Here is a 14,773-nt window from a genome sequence, read left to right on the forward strand (position 1 = left end):
GTTCGTGGCCCAAGGAACCGAGGTTCTGGACCATGGAGAACTTATTCTTCCCACGATAAAGGCTCTCTCTGAAAGCGATAACGTATTGGTTGTTGCTTGTCTTTGCGCTGCCGGAGCTAAGCTCGACACCAGCAGCTTGCCGAATCAAGTATTACCTCGCAATGCTCGGGTAGTCGACTATTTTCCCTATGATGCAATTTTAGCGCACGCGGACGTCTTTGTTTCGAACAGCGGGTATGGAGGTTTTCAACATGCGGTTTCCAACGGCGTTCCGATGGTGCAAGCTGGCAATACGTTCGACAAACCCGACATTGGCAGGAGGATTGAGTGGTCTGGACTGGGAGTATTCCTGGAAGATTCTCCTGTTACAGTCGAAGCTGTTGGCAAGGCCCTGACAGAAGTCCTGGCCACTGACACGTACAAAACGAGAGCAGAAGAGTTGAGGACAGAGGCTGGAACATTCGATCCCTTAAAAAAGGTTGAAGACGAGATAATGGCTCTAGTGGAGTGAATTGAACGGGAGAACGCAGGAGAAGAGACTCAAAGCCGACATCTATCTAGAGCGTTCTTCTACTAATGCCGACACCCTTAGTTGCCGAAAGACAATTGCCTTAAATACCAATCACTGCGTTTAAGTCGTCAAAACTATTATCAGTACCACATACGATAAAACCAAGCTCATTATTGACCACGACCCTGCCTAAGTTCCAATTATCGTACGATATTTGACCGTCACGCTCACACACTCTGGTAGACCCGACTGAGATGGGTTAAGAAATCATGCTACCGAACGTATCAAAATGCACTGTTCCACATATGATACGGTCCTGATTGAATGAAATACTCATTGTGCGCGTCGGAGGAGAAGGGCATCTGTCGTGAGGATGTTGCCGTGACATCCGGGGCGGCCCAAAAGGCCGCCAATGCCGTTATTAAGATAGCCTGGAAATACATCCGGTCGGGGTTTAAGGCCGCGGGCGGGGACACCGAGCTCGGGATCCGGTCTGGGGCAATTGACTGTCGGTCGGGGAGTGGAGCGGTCGGGGCAGTCCGGTTTCAAGCAAAGACGGCATTGGAATTGGCCAAGGGATCTGTCAGTGATACCGAAACCGAACGACCATCATCGCCATGGCTGTGTTCAAAGGAGTCGTCTGGAACGTGTCAAGAGCAGTGTTGCAGCTTGCTTGACGTGCGTCTCTTGAGCTATGGTTAATCTGCTTACCTGCTTCATTGCTAGACGGGGACGCGGCTGAGGAGATTTTGAAAGAAGCCTTATTTGATTCCCTCTCTTCATCTATGGCAGCTAGGATAAAACCAGTAGTCCCGCGGCCTATTTACATTTCCGTGCTTCTTTGCTGTTAGGTGAGCTGTACAAGGAGGGTTGGACTGACTTCTGCCCGGCATTACCGTGGCCGCTCACTATTTCAGAGCTTAGCAAAGCACTTGACAGCCTATTTTTGGTAACTACAGCTCAGCGGCACTGGCACTGCCAAGCGCTAGTCATTGAAAATGTTGCAGGAGGTACGTTGAAAAAAATAGCTTAAGCTTTCTGACATTATTATTGCTGACTCGCCTGTATCGCGACAACTCCAGCAAGAAGAAAGAGTGGGCCAGCAAGAAGGGATGGCATTCTACGGCAATTCGCTGAGCTACAGTCAATACCGTACTAGGCATTCATATTTCTAGTTGCTCATTTCAGCGTTTTCGAGAATGTGAATTACTTTCGCTCCTCATCACACTCATTTTCTTACCCACCAGTCATTACAGTACAATGCATTACACCACAGTCATTACCCTCTCCCTCGTACTGGGAGCAGCTGCCGGGCCCTTCCGCATGCAGCCCCGAGCCAACGACACCAGCGTCAACAACAACACTACGTCGGCCACCCCGCCCACTAAAGTTCCGTATGGCACCATCATCAGCAGCTGTACCGTCGAGAATACCTTTGCCCTCACCTTCGATGACGGCCCATTCAAATACACCGATCATGTTCTCGACCTACTTGCCGAGGCTCAAGTCAAAGCTACCTTCTTCGTAACGGGCAGTCTCCTGGGCGATATCAGGAACGATGCAAACCGAGCTAGGATTAAGCGCATGCTCGACGAGGGCCATCAAGTCGGCCATCACACTTGGAGTCACGCCGACCTTGCCACGACTGACGATAAGGGCGTGGTTGAGCAGATGACCAAACTTGAGGATGCCTTCTTCGACATTATGGGAAAATGTCCGACGTACATGCGCCCTCCTTACTTCAGCTGGAGCGCTGCGACCCTGTCCATCATGAAGGATCTCAAGTACCATGTCATCCGTGCTGATATCGACACCAACGACTGGAAATACAACTCATTGGGGAACCTCACAGGCCTGGATCTCTTTGAGAACGGCGTGGAAAATGGCGGCACCCTTACTTTGTGCCATGATGTAAGTCAACCACGGAGATCCGAAGATGTCGAGGAACTGCGTATCTAACAAGCTGCAAGGTTCAACAAAACACCGCTGAGTTTCTGCTTCCTGAAATTCTTCGAGTTATGAAAGAGAAGAACTTGAAGGGAGTTCCTGTTGGCGAATGTCTCGGCGATCCCGAGGGCAACTGGTACAGGACTGATCGCATCCTTCCGGCTACTGCGCCATGAACATCCCAGAGCGGTCAACTTTGTGTGATCAGTTCGGAAATTTCCTTAGTCAACCAAAAGAGAGCCTTATGATAGACGAATGTACATGGTGTTGTTTTTGGTTATGATGAGCCGTCATGTACCCTTTTTCGAGAGGTTCGCGCACCTCGATCGGTGGCATTGCTAAGCATAGATGATTTCTTCTCTCATTCAACCTTGAGTGGCTTCAAATCCTCCGACTTTTCGTAGACACTCTTGCCTTTTCCATCCAGTACCTCCTGCACATATTCTTGAAACGGAATGAACCCAATGTCCGGGTATAGGTCCTTCGTGTTCAAGTAACCCAAATACTTCGCGTACTCGGGGGTGTTGTCTCCACGGATAGCCCAAGAATGCCAGTACTGAAAGCGGATCAGTTCGTAGAACTCTGGTGACTCCGGCCCCAGGTTAGAAGCCTCCATCTGAGCGACCCCGGCCTTGATTGCCTCAACCGATATCTGTTGACCGTTTAGTTACGATGCTGCGGTTTTTCGACTGAACCGAACTTACATGGTTTCTCTCGACCTTCTCCCCGCTCATCTTCTCCAACAAGTCATACACTTGGTTCTGAGTGATCAACTCGTTGTAGGCAAAGACCATGTGATTCAATGTGCGGGGGTCTGGAATGATCCGAGCAACATATGTCCCAATGTCACGCACATCAGTGATAGCTGACAGCATGTTTCCGTGCCCTCCAATTCCATCAGTTACCAATGTGGTTGCGTAATCGATGCGACCGGATGCAAGACGCGGCAGCGTGATTTGGTACCACCAACCGACATCGATTGCCGTGTACGGCAGGCGCACCTTCTTAACATGATTCAATACATCCTCTTTCTATTACTCACGTTAGCTCCAGACTGATCTATCGAGTTGCCGAGTCAGCATGCTCAACTCACGATATCTCTCAGCTTCAGGATGCCCTTGGGAGGGACTATGGTGGCGAAAAAGCAAGGAATAAATCGCCCGACACCAGCCGCTTTGGATGCATTAATCAGAGGAATCTGAGCCATCAGATTGCCAGCATTGATGGCAGAAATCATTACATCTGTGCCTTTGAGGATCTCTGTGAGTGCATCTTCGGGACCCTCAAGATCAGCGGCGACGATGTGGATGCCTTTTTTCTGGAGGTCCAGCACCTCGGGCTTTTGCAGTGAAGCAGGACGAGTGAGAGCCGTGATATCCTGACCATGAGTTAGTTGCGTAAATCGTGAAGTTTTCGCAGGAATCACCAACATATTTGGGCTCGGTCGACTTCAAGAGGCCGTCGATAATGGACTGGCCGGTCTCGCCCGTCGCGCCGATGATGCTAACTCTCATGGTGAGCAGTTGTGTAACTCTTTGATCTTGGGACTCAGCAGATTGATGCAAAGGCACCGATTGAGAAATTGGGAAATCAGCATGTATTTATCTTCACATTACAGAGCCATGTCATTTGAAACGATGAAGTTCCGTCCATCGACCGATACCACCGTCAACTTCTTGCCCTAAACTAGATTTCGCCGCAATGACTGTTTACCAGACTTGGCGGCTCAAGCGTCGATCAGCACCCCGGTCCTGATACAGCGGCCAATCCCAAAGTCTACGACTGGCTGGATTTAGAGTACAGAACTAGGCTAGGGCCGTCGCGGATCAATAGACGCCTGCCATTGATGTGTAGAGTTATTTCTGCGGGTAGATGTAGAGGTCCGTGTTCCTGCGAATACGAACCAAATCGCACCCGTCTTTGTCCGTGTGTGGAACGTTGATGTTGCCTCTGCTTGACGCGAAAGGACTTTACAGCACCTCTAACGGGGTAAAACACGGCTGAAAAGTCGTACAATTGCGCTCAACGGGTAGAACTGGATTCAAAGTGTAACAGAAAGTTGGCAGCCAATACAATGCATAGTTCGTCTATTAGACGGGTACGCGTGCCGTGGATCGCGCGGAAGGCGGTCGTTTATACCTGCTACCGACCGCGCATTGGCCATGGCGATCCCACTCGCGGACTTTCATCTTTTCGCGGAGTCCGCTCAAGTCGGGATCCTGGCGGACAGCGACGTTCAAGGGGCTCTTGTAACGTGGGGCTCTGGAAACCGCTGTTGACGCGTCTGTTGAGTTATTTGATTTGACCTCGGCTAATAACGGGAAGCCCAACTGAATCATTATTGAATCAAATCCAACAGCATCAAGCTGCTTTCGTTACTTTCTATAACCAAACTTTCTTTTACAATATTGGTTTCGAATTTGTTCTCACTGAGTTTATAAGTGTCTCTCAGCCGGCACCTAGAGAAGAACGACATGCGATTCCCTCACACCGCGCCAAAACGCCGCGGGGTTAAGTCCTTTCAGATTGGTGTATCCTTTCTGTTCGCCCAGATTGCTGCCGGCAAGACAACACCCTGCTCCAAGGAGAATCACTCCTTCCCCAACTTACACGGCGCTCAGCTATTGTCGATCACTACTTCGACCCTGAATGGCTTCAAACCTCAGGCCGGATTCTTGCCGGAAGCTGCTCTGGTCACTGAGGATGGTGTGCAGGCTTGTAATGTGACGATATCATACACGCATCCCGGTCACAACGACGATGTCACTGTCCAGCTTTGGCTACCCACGTCCAACTACAATGGACGCTACGTTGGCGTTGGAGGAGGCGGGTGGTCCGCTGGAGAGATGGGTGCCGACATCAGATCCGCCCTAGCGTCACAGGGGTATGCAGTCGCAACCACGAACGCGGGCTACAACCACAATATGTTTGCAACTGCCGATACCTGGCTCATGAAGAACCCAGGGAACTTGGAGTATCCCTTGATTGTCAACTTTGGGCATCGAGCTCTACACGACATGACCGTCATATCCAAGCACATCATTCGTGAAGCCTATGGGTCACTCCCCAAGTTCTCTTACTGGCAGGGTTGCTCAACTGGTGGCAGGCAGGGTCTGACGATTGCTCAGAGATATCCCGAAGACTACGATGGCCTCCTAACAAGCTGTCCAGCAATCAACTTCTCGTCGCTTCTGGTGGCGATGTACTGGCCGCAATTCATCATGAACCAGAAAGGCATCTACCCGAGGGCGTGTGAGTTTGAGGGAATTGTTGCTGCGTCGGCCGATTCCTGCGGTAAAACTCTAGATGTTGAATCCTGCGATTTTGATGTCGCATCATTGATCGGAACTACCGTCGACTGCCAGGGAAAGCCAACGGCCATTTCAAGCACGGCCGTGGAGGTCTACAAGGCATTGCTCGAAGGTCCAGTTGACGTTGAAGGGAACCAGTTATTCCCAGGCGTTACTGTTGGCACCGCAGTCACCGGTATGATGTCGATCGCCAACACTCACTGTGAAGGAGAAACTTGCTCCGGTGGACGGCCTTTCACAATTGCCGACGATTGGATCCGACTTATGGTGAAGAAAGACCCATCATTTGACCCGACGAAGATGACGCATGCCGAGTACGTTCAAATCTTCCGGGACAGCGTCAACGAATGGGACGGTGTGTTCAGCAGCAACAACCCCGACCTTCAACGGTTCCGTCAACTGGGCAAGAAGATGATCAGTTGGCATTCTGTGAATGATGAGGCTGTCCCTGTCAAGGCTATGCGGCAATACTACGATCGTGTTCTGGCTCTCGATAGCTCTCGCAATGTCTCGACTCAAGACTATTACCGCTATTTCGAGGTCCCTGGAGCCACGCATTGCGTAGCACCTGCTGGAGTTCCATACCCATTGAAGGCCCTTGATACTCTAAGATCATGGGTTGAGGATGGGACCGCCCCCGAAAGCCTGCCTGCAGTCGCTCTTGGAACTGAGAAGGTCGAAACGAAGTCTGAACCGCCCATCTGCGTCTATCCTAACAAGCCGCTGTCTGTGAAGACTGGATATTCATGCGGAAAGACTGCAGCGGTGGCGAATAGAGAAGGAAAGCATGTCAAAGACGAGCTATGAAAGTTTTGTCACAATATCTAGGCATACAGCGCAAATGTTCGAATTCATACCCAAAGTTTTGATAATCGAAGACTGTTCAGATACTATTATGATGCACACAATGGTGCATATACGTATGGGGTCGCAATTCCGACCTCATACTGGGAGCTGTCTACCACATATCCAGAGGGTTTGTGGCGTTGTCCAGTCTCTCCTGCATAACGTCCCAATGCTCCTGAATGCACGATCCGTTGAACCGGAATAGATCAACCACCGCTCTCGGACGTGGCTCTCCAGCAATGTCCATTCGCAAGTACACAAAAGCCAAGTCCCCATCAATACCGCTGAATGTGACGTTGAACTTCACCGTCTCCGGAGTGACAAACGACAAGGCTTCGATCGAATTGTTGAGACCCGAGAGTGCATACGGGTTGTGCTGGATATAGTCCTCTGCCATGTGGTCGATGAGGGCTTGGGTGGCGTTCATGTCGGTAAAGAGCTTCTGGTAAAACTCGGCGAAAATAAGTCGCTGCTCGCTTGGACTCGCAGATCTAGGAGGGCAGTAGGCCGCTTGCGCAGAGACCGTAAGAGCCGCGAAAGCCGTGGCGAAGGTGGTGATGTTGATCTTCATAGCGACTGCGGTCCAAAAGTCTAAGTTTGAAGGAGTAAAACGATGAGGAAGTTGATTCACCGCCAACCTCCAACTCCAGCGCGGGTTTCCCTAAGGTATTTATCAATTATTTTGACATTGTCAGCATCTGATATCATGATAGAGATATACTCTTAGTCAAGTCGCGTTTTTGATTCCGACTGTGAAGTGGAACCGGCTAGATGGCCAAGTCGGACTACCGCGGGATTCGGAGCATTCCAGTAACATTATTTGCTCGCGCAACCTCGTCGTCACCTGGCTCCGCAAGCGGTTCGAAGAAGCTTCAACCGCGCGCTACGCACGTGCCATCTTGTCATTTAAACCCAGAGATCTAGAGATGAATTGCTTACGGAATGCTTCATTGACATGGAGGCGGTATTTGTAAAGGCGGACTCATATTTCTCACTGGGGCCCTTCAATGAGGTTACGCTGCGCCTCGATGGTGGATGGCTCCGAACTTCCAAGGACTCATTCCAACGAAAGATGAGGACGGGCTCCGAAAGCTGGCAGTACATCGTTGACAGGTATTTAACAGGAGATGTATGTCTGCCTGGAAACAACTTCCGTGACACTTATTCCAAATCTTGCTACTTAACAACCAATTAAACCGTCCCAGTATTTATATCAGACACCATGAGATCATTCTACGCCACAATTGCCTTTTGCGCATCAACAATCACTGCACTACAAGCGGAACAAACACAGCCGGCATCGTACTGCCCTCCTCGGCCTGCAACGGCCGAAGAGCAGAGAGCCATCTTCGAGCAGGCAGTTCAGACCATCATCGTCGACCAACAATACACCGAAGGTGTCCCGAGACATTATGATGAGGGCTACATTCAACACGACCCCTTCCTGCTTTCCGGCAGGCAGAACGTCCTCGACTACCTCGCCAACTTTGATCCCGACTCTGTCAACTTCACTGTCATCAACAAGGGAATCGACAACAACCGTGCTTGGATCTTTCAGCGCGTCGAGCAAGTCGGCAGTGAGCCACTGGGGTGGGTGGATCTATGGAGGATGGACGGCACTTGCATCGTTGAGCATTGGGGAGTCAGCATGCCAAAGCCGGCCGACGCTATCAACCCCCTGCCATTGTGGTAGCCGTGCAACAGGCCTGGAGCTCGATTTCCTAGCTTCCCAAGTCTTATATAGAGCATTGTATACGACATAGGTAAACAAAACATTGGAATACATGGAAAGCTCTTCGTCATGCTCGATGTCGTCAAACCCGGCATTGCATGAGTGCGTCGTCGTATAAATAACTTAATACTTTGAGCTTGGTATTCGTCAAAAGAACCAGTGCGCATGTATAACTGGTTGATATCTTGCGAGGCCTACAAGTATGTAATACATTGACGATCCTTGAAAAGATTTGCTGGTCCTCATATTCCTAAACATGCCGAATTTGAAACCGCTCAATGGCCTCTGAAGAGTGAAGACTACCTACATATATAATTGATACTCATGCAGTACTCTGGCATTAATCGCATTAATCCTAGGCCGCCTCCACCTTCCAGCCACCAGGCATCAAGTTGGTGAAGATGAGATCTGGATCGTACTTGGCACGAACATCCTTCATCTTCTGGAGGTTGTCACCGGCGTATCCCTGGAAGACAGGCTGACCGGCACCAGCATAGTTCAGGTACAGGAACGGAGACATAACGTCGCCCAACGCATTGATCTGCGACGTCACGTTGGTGTCGAAGTCGGTCAGAAACTGATCGATCTTGGCATCGTCCGAGGCCTCTGACCAGACGACAGTTTCTTCGACTAGGATGTAGGTCCCCTGGGTAGCATCCACATCCATCGGGTCGCCACCACTAGCGGTAGACACACTCAAAAAGTGCTCAGTGACAGGGACAAAGGCAAGACTGCCAATAACGTTGGTTACCCCCGAGATCTGAGTCTTCATCATGTCCAAAAACACATCGTGAACAATGTCAAGGGCTTGCCGGTTAGCCTTGATGGTGACGACGTGGAACGCACTCCTCAAGCCAGCAAGCTGACTCCGGCTAGAGTCTGCGAACTGTGTCCAGTTGTACATGGAGGGCCTTACGATGAATGACGAGCTGATAGGTTCCATCGTTTGAGTGAAGTTGATAAGGGCAGGCGGGGTGGTGGTGTTGCCGTTGTTGAAAAGAATGGAGTAGTAGCTTGGGTCGGGGTTCAAGGACGGGATCCACTGGACTCTGGGCTCAATGCCAACGTGGGTATCGCTTGAACCGTCTAGAGCGAAGCTGTAAATGCTGTCGAGGAATTGCGCGCTCGAGTTCGAGCTGTACTGATTCTCGCCAACCGCAACCTCGGGGAGAGACAGAGTCTTGAGATGAAAGCCAGTGACAATGGCAAAGGAGTTGCCGCCGCCGCGAAGTGCCCAGAAGAGGTCGGAGTACTCGTTCGATGCGGTCGCAGATATAATGTCGCCGTTGCCTAGAACGCACTACAGAAAGCTAGTTAGACAAACAGGTCTGAAAAGGGGTTGTCGCTTAGCCAGCATCGGACCATGAATCGTGAAGGCTGCAAGCGACAATTGTAGGGGAGTTGGACTTACATCATACTGGATAACATTCGCAGAGGCCCATCCGTATTCATTACTGAAGAACGAGATACCCCCTCCAAGAAGGAATCCGGGCACACCAACCAAACCTTTCCAGGTTAGTCACCCCCGAGCATACTCAAATGGTCAGGAACATCAACTCACCAGCTCGTCCACCAACCACTGCGAGCTTGTAGGGCTCCAGGAAGCGGTAAACGTCTGACCACGTATTTCCCGCACCGACTTCGATAGTTGATTGGTCGTCGGAAAGAACCAAGTTGCTCAGACCACACGTGGCGATCAGTACACCAGGCGCGTTGATGTTGGCGGCGTTCGCAATGGTCATGTGTCCGCCGCCTCTGATTGCAAACTGGGTGTTGGTGTCGTTGAAGGTCCCCAAAATGCTGGACATTTCCTGACTAGTGGTTGGGGCAATAACGCAGGAAGGAGACAACCAAGCGGCGGCGTTGAAGTAGTCTGTTGTCGTTTTATTGGTACGTTGAAAACCACGTCTGATAGGACGAAGATGCATGTAAGGTGGAAGACGGACCTTGGGTTGCGTTTGTGTAGCTGTCACTGCCTAGCAAGGCGGTTATGGCGCCAAGAGTCTGCCGTAGGGTATCGCAGGCAGACGAATTAGTTTGTCCCGCACCTTGAGCCGTCGCAGTGCCCAGAAGAGCAACAAACGCCAATTTGGCTGGGGAAGAGCGGAGGGTCATCATGACGAAAGCAAGATTGGTTGAGTATAACGAGAAGATGCAGATTAGAGACGATGAGAATGATGAACTATCAGGAGTGTTGGTGAAGACATCTCTTTGATTCTTATATACAAATGCCGCCCAGGTAGTCGTTCTCATTCCATGTCCATTTTCTGCCAACGTTCATTGCACTTTGAGGCTTCATGATCCGCTACAGCCGGCTTCTTAGTGTCCCGAGAACGATTCCTCGCATGCGAATATTCTTGGGCCTGGCTCCGCAGATGATCGAGAACTACTCCATGAGTCTCCGCAGCATCACAGCCTATCGGATATTACGTCTCCTAGCCTAGCTGAACTCAGACACACGAATGTTCTTCCGAGCTACCGAGTTAATGGTACCAAAGGGGTTGCATCTGCCGCAATACTCATCTCGCAAACCCACATCCCCTACCTGAGAGACCGATGATGAACGCACTTGTACAAAATTTACATCTTGCAAATGCGAGGGGAAAGCCTCAATGGAGGAGGCTAGTTGGCTGGATTCTCCCGCTCCGCCACGCGCTTCCTGTGGTGGATGCAGCCCAAGAAATGAATTTGCCCCATTTCGAAGACGTACATCAGCTCGATTCTCATAGGCTATGCTACTGAAGCTCGCATTTGCCCCGTACCGTACTATGTGGGTTGTAATGTGATAGATAGCTTGCGAGGGCTATTAGGCTAGACTGATAGTTTCAACAGATGGTCGAGTAGACGAGAACGATCTAAAATCAACATATTCGCACTGCGCAAGCATTGGAGAAGCCAATTGGACCGCTCTATCTTTTGGGAGAGAAAATACATTACTAGCCAGAAAGGGGCAAAGGAAACCATCAGGGCGCACAGAATGAGAACGATAACGGCGATACGGAAATTGTCATTTTGCATGCTCCGCCAGAAGCGTTGCGAAATTTGGCAACGAACTGTCCACAATTTGGTGTTGAAGACGGCAGTGTAGGGAATCCTGGCCGCTTGTTGATCCAGGGGCCAACAGCGTCTTGATCGTGGGGTCCCTTGCATGGGGCCGCAAAGAGTGCTGCACAGACCTCGTTCTCGTTTTCGTTATCGAGATGAGGCAACTCTCAGCAGAAGTAAGCATGGAACCACCCGGGTACTCAGCTCACTGGGTATTTTCATAAGTCTGGAGTCGACGTTCAGCTTCACAGGGGACCAAAGTTTCACGCTGAATGATCCTAGGCATGATTGCCTGCTTTGATGCTTTTCCCTGGCTTCTCGGGGGCAGACACGTCGGCAGTTGTAGCGCGGCATTGCACTTTACGGCATCAAGGGCCTGGCAAAACTGAATGCCATCGGGGACGGGTTAATGGCATGAGCCTAAAAGCTTGCAAGTCTAGACTACTCAGCTATAAGAACGCCGCCACCCTTCAAAGAGGCTCTTCGTCGAATTCCAGTCCTTTTAGTGCGAACCCCTCTCCGTCTTCAGTATCGACAAGGTGAACGTGGCTGGCATGACTGTCGACATTTCCGCAGTCAGAATCATCTTATCAAGACGTGGCCTTTTTTTTTCAGCGCGCTTCACTAAGAGCGATGTCTTCAAAACCACAAGCTTACGCACCATCTGACGTCATGCTAGAGAATGTGGCGCTGATTCTCTCATGAATCTGGGTCAAAGCTTTCCTAGTGAACGTAGATAGATCAAAATACTTAGTTTTTCCGATGAGCAAATCTCTCAGATTGGACGTGGCTTGGCTTAAGCGGTTGCAGAAATTGTATTATGTCCTTTTATGTGGCGTGGTAAATGTTCCTGTCATTAGGGTGGAGATAGCCATCTATGTTCTAGGTAGCAGTAGCATTTTCGTCCAGGTGCGCAACTCTTCGATTGTCGGCAAGAATCGGTATAAAAGGCTTTGATTTTTCCACCCCGGCCATTGTCTCTAAATTAAGTTACAAGAACTTTCACAGCCCAGCTATCACTTATCCAAACACCACCGGTCACATCTCTTACGATGAGGGACAGTCTTCCTGCCGAACTCAAGGCTGAAATTCTTCATTATGTCGTTGCCCAACAGCCAGACTCTCTAGCACAATATGCTACTGTTTGTCGAGTTTGGCAGGATATTATCGAGCCTATCCTCTCCGCAGAAGTCACACTTTACGTAACGAGTTCCAGCATTTCGTCCGGAAGAACTACTGCTTCAACACTCGACAAGTACATTTCCGGCCCGCGCAAGCGAGAGTTAAAGGAGCTACGTCTAGTAGTAGACTTTGACCCACTGGATTTTCCCAACATAGTTGGCGCCTCAGGACGCCCTGAATTTAAAGCTACATTTTTCGATATTATTGACTCCTTCGTCAACACGTTGGGCAGATGGAAAGACGTGTCATTAGACCTAGAGATCGTCGAAAAGAATTCTTGCTCCCGCTACCTTCTTCACCGTGGCAGCAACCTTCTGCAACGGCCAAAGCAATTGATCAAATGCGTACGTTCCATTCGACACCTCGAATTCAACGCCGAAGAATGCCACATTCAGGGCTCGCACAAAGGGTTTCTGTCACTTCTCTGTTCGAGAATGTCCGACAACCTTACCGAGCTCCAATATGGCTTTGAACTGAAAGATCCTCATTTATCGGAATTCTATCAGGAGACCTGTAGTTTCGTGCCGAAAAGCGTGAAATCACTCACGATTCGCAACATGAACCAGAGAGCTTTCCTGCAAATAGGGTGCATTTTCACTAAAGAGTCACTGAAACGAGTCAGCATGCAGCTAGAAACTCTCCATGTTTCTCATTATGTTGATGCCAGAGCTCTTTTCGAGTCTTTCCTGTCTGGCAATCATATCGGCCCGCCAAGGTGGCCGAATCTCAGGCGTCTATCTATAACGTTTTCTGGATTTCAAAGATGGGTTCCCCATCAGTTAGGTGAAGACCCTGTGGTATGGATAGCTATGACTACTCGTGAGATGCCGAGACTACAAAGGCTCGATGTCTGGTCTCCGAATACCAATCATCGATATGACCACTTCTTCCGCTACTGGATCGAAGGAGGACGCGCCCATGTCCTATGGGACAGGGGTAATGGCAGTGGAATGCCTCGAGACCTTCTCAACGAGTGGGATGCAGTCGCCAGGTTTCAAACCTCATACCCATTGGATATCGACATCCGCACGATGAATTCTGCTGAAGCAGACGAAGAAAACCCGCTTCAAGCGTCGTTGTCGTTCTTTGAACCATATGTGTCCTCTGAGGAGCAGCTACGGAGGGCCGGGGCAATTTAGGTTTCCTTTGGCTCTCACATAAGCTTGCCCAACTAAGGACTCAGCTGGTGCTGGATTCAATTTCCAATATAATACACACCATACCAGCATACCAGCCCCAACGTTCAGATCGTTTCGAGAGAGGGAGCACGCGCATCTTGGCCCCGGAACGAAGCATCAACCTCCTCACATCCCTCATCAACACTATCCATCCCAATCTCTTCATCAATCTCTTCATCAATCTCTTCATCAATCTCTTCATCAATCTCTTCATCAATCTCTTCATCAATTTCTTCATCAATCTCCCCCACTCTAATCTTCAACACTTTCCCGTTCGCAGTTTCCTCCCATACACCCTCCAAGCTCGCTTCGCTATCCCCCGCGAACTGAACCCACAGCTCTTGTATTCTTCCCCCTAAACTCCCTAATTACTCTCAACACTAACAACAGATCTGCACAACAATATGCTCTCAAGTTTAGCTATAGGGACACATTGCTGGAACTGCTGCGAGGTTTGTACCCACGGGGCCGGGTTCCACGCGGGCGTGTCGAGGGAGCCCTGCACGAAGGCGCCGCCGTAGATCCAGATTATCACGGGCAGGTTGGAGGAGGCGGTTGCGTTGGAAGGGGTGCATATGTTGAGGGTGAGGCAGTCTTCTGAGAAGGAGCCGAGGGGGAGGGTTTCGGGGACGTATTGGAAGAAGGGGTAGGTGGTGTCTTTTATCTGCGGGCACGCGGGCGGCATGGTTGTTGCGTTTATGATTGAGGTGGAGGGGGGAAACGTGTTACGGTCAGCTATCCGACAGTAGGGTCTGCTAACAGAAGCTGGGGATTGACACGTTATAACAGTACACTGAGGTCGTGGTCTGGGTAGTAGGTCGTAGGCTGATAGTAGATCGGTCGTCAGAGGCTAAGGTGATCAGTCTTAGGCTCAACAAGTAATTCGCAGTGAAGGTAAGCTGAGAGTATCCGTGAGGATGAATACTAAGTTGATTGCTGAAGAGCTATGGAAGTCTGACCATGAGCCAGGCTCAGGGTCATACTATATATATAAGTCTTATATGAACAGTTCTGCTTGTTC

The 14,773-nt window shown here is 50.2% G+C and overlaps 7 protein-coding genes across 7 annotated transcripts; 3 read left to right on the top strand and 4 right to left on the bottom strand.

The window, feature by feature from the left end:
- Positions 1 to 1,771: 1,771 nt before the first annotated feature.
- Positions 1,772 to 2,634, top strand: CGGC5_v004433 (Chitin deacetylase; the record flags this gene model as incomplete). Its single annotated transcript, XM_032024511.1, has 2 exons — positions 1,772 to 2,422; positions 2,482 to 2,634. The coding sequence occupies 2 exons, from the start codon at positions 1,772 to 1,774 to the stop codon at positions 2,632 to 2,634; spliced, it is 804 nt and encodes a 267-aa protein (XP_031878871.1).
- A 185-nt stretch (positions 2,635 to 2,819) lies between these two features.
- CGGC5_v004434 (Isoflavone reductase-like protein) lies at positions 2,820 to 3,972 on the bottom strand (the record flags this gene model as incomplete). Its single annotated transcript, XM_032024510.1, has 4 exons — positions 2,820 to 3,110; positions 3,163 to 3,489; positions 3,552 to 3,836; positions 3,889 to 3,972. 4 exons carry the CDS (start codon positions 3,970 to 3,972, stop codon positions 2,820 to 2,822), a joined length of 987 nt encoding a protein of 328 aa, XP_031878860.1.
- Positions 3,973 to 4,932: 960 nt separating this feature from the next.
- CGGC5_v004435 (putative feruloyl esterase) lies at positions 4,933 to 6,576 on the top strand (the record flags this gene model as incomplete). The annotated part of the gene is made up of 1 exon (XM_032024509.1): positions 4,933 to 6,576. One exon carries the CDS (start codon positions 4,933 to 4,935, stop codon positions 6,574 to 6,576), a length of 1,644 nt encoding a protein of 547 aa, XP_031878835.1.
- A 151-nt stretch (positions 6,577 to 6,727) lies between these two features.
- On the bottom strand, positions 6,728 to 7,186 carry CGGC5_v004436 (uncharacterized protein; the record flags this gene model as incomplete). The annotated part of the gene is made up of 1 exon (XM_032024508.1): positions 6,728 to 7,186. The coding sequence occupies one exon, from the start codon at positions 7,184 to 7,186 to the stop codon at positions 6,728 to 6,730; it is 459 nt and encodes a 152-aa protein (XP_031878834.1).
- A 651-nt stretch (positions 7,187 to 7,837) lies between these two features.
- On the top strand, positions 7,838 to 8,308 carry CGGC5_v004437 (uncharacterized protein; the record flags this gene model as incomplete). Its single annotated transcript, XM_032024507.1, has 1 exon — positions 7,838 to 8,308. One exon carries the CDS (start codon positions 7,838 to 7,840, stop codon positions 8,306 to 8,308), a length of 471 nt encoding a protein of 156 aa, XP_031878789.1.
- A 394-nt stretch (positions 8,309 to 8,702) lies between these two features.
- CGGC5_v004438 (Bifunctional solanapyrone synthase) lies at positions 8,703 to 10,155 on the bottom strand (the record flags this gene model as incomplete). Its single annotated transcript, XM_032024506.1, has 3 exons — positions 8,703 to 9,647; positions 9,759 to 9,853; positions 9,909 to 10,155. 3 exons carry the CDS (start codon positions 10,153 to 10,155, stop codon positions 8,703 to 8,705), a joined length of 1,287 nt encoding a protein of 428 aa, XP_031878788.1.
- A 3,662-nt stretch (positions 10,156 to 13,817) lies between these two features.
- On the bottom strand, positions 13,818 to 14,437 carry ACHE-1 (Acetylcholinesterase; the record flags this gene model as incomplete). Its single annotated transcript, XM_066151284.1, has 3 exons — positions 13,818 to 14,078; positions 14,138 to 14,144; positions 14,217 to 14,437. 3 exons carry the CDS (start codon positions 14,435 to 14,437, stop codon positions 13,818 to 13,820), a joined length of 489 nt encoding a protein of 162 aa, XP_066009600.1.
- Positions 14,438 to 14,773: the final 336 nt, after the last annotated feature.

Source organism: Colletotrichum fructicola, assembly GCF_000319635.2.
Source record: "Colletotrichum fructicola Nara gc5 chromosome Unknown KSG_Nara_v1_contig02, whole genome shotgun sequence".
NCBI lineage: Eukaryota > Fungi > Ascomycota > Sordariomycetes > Glomerellales > Glomerellaceae > Colletotrichum > Colletotrichum fructicola.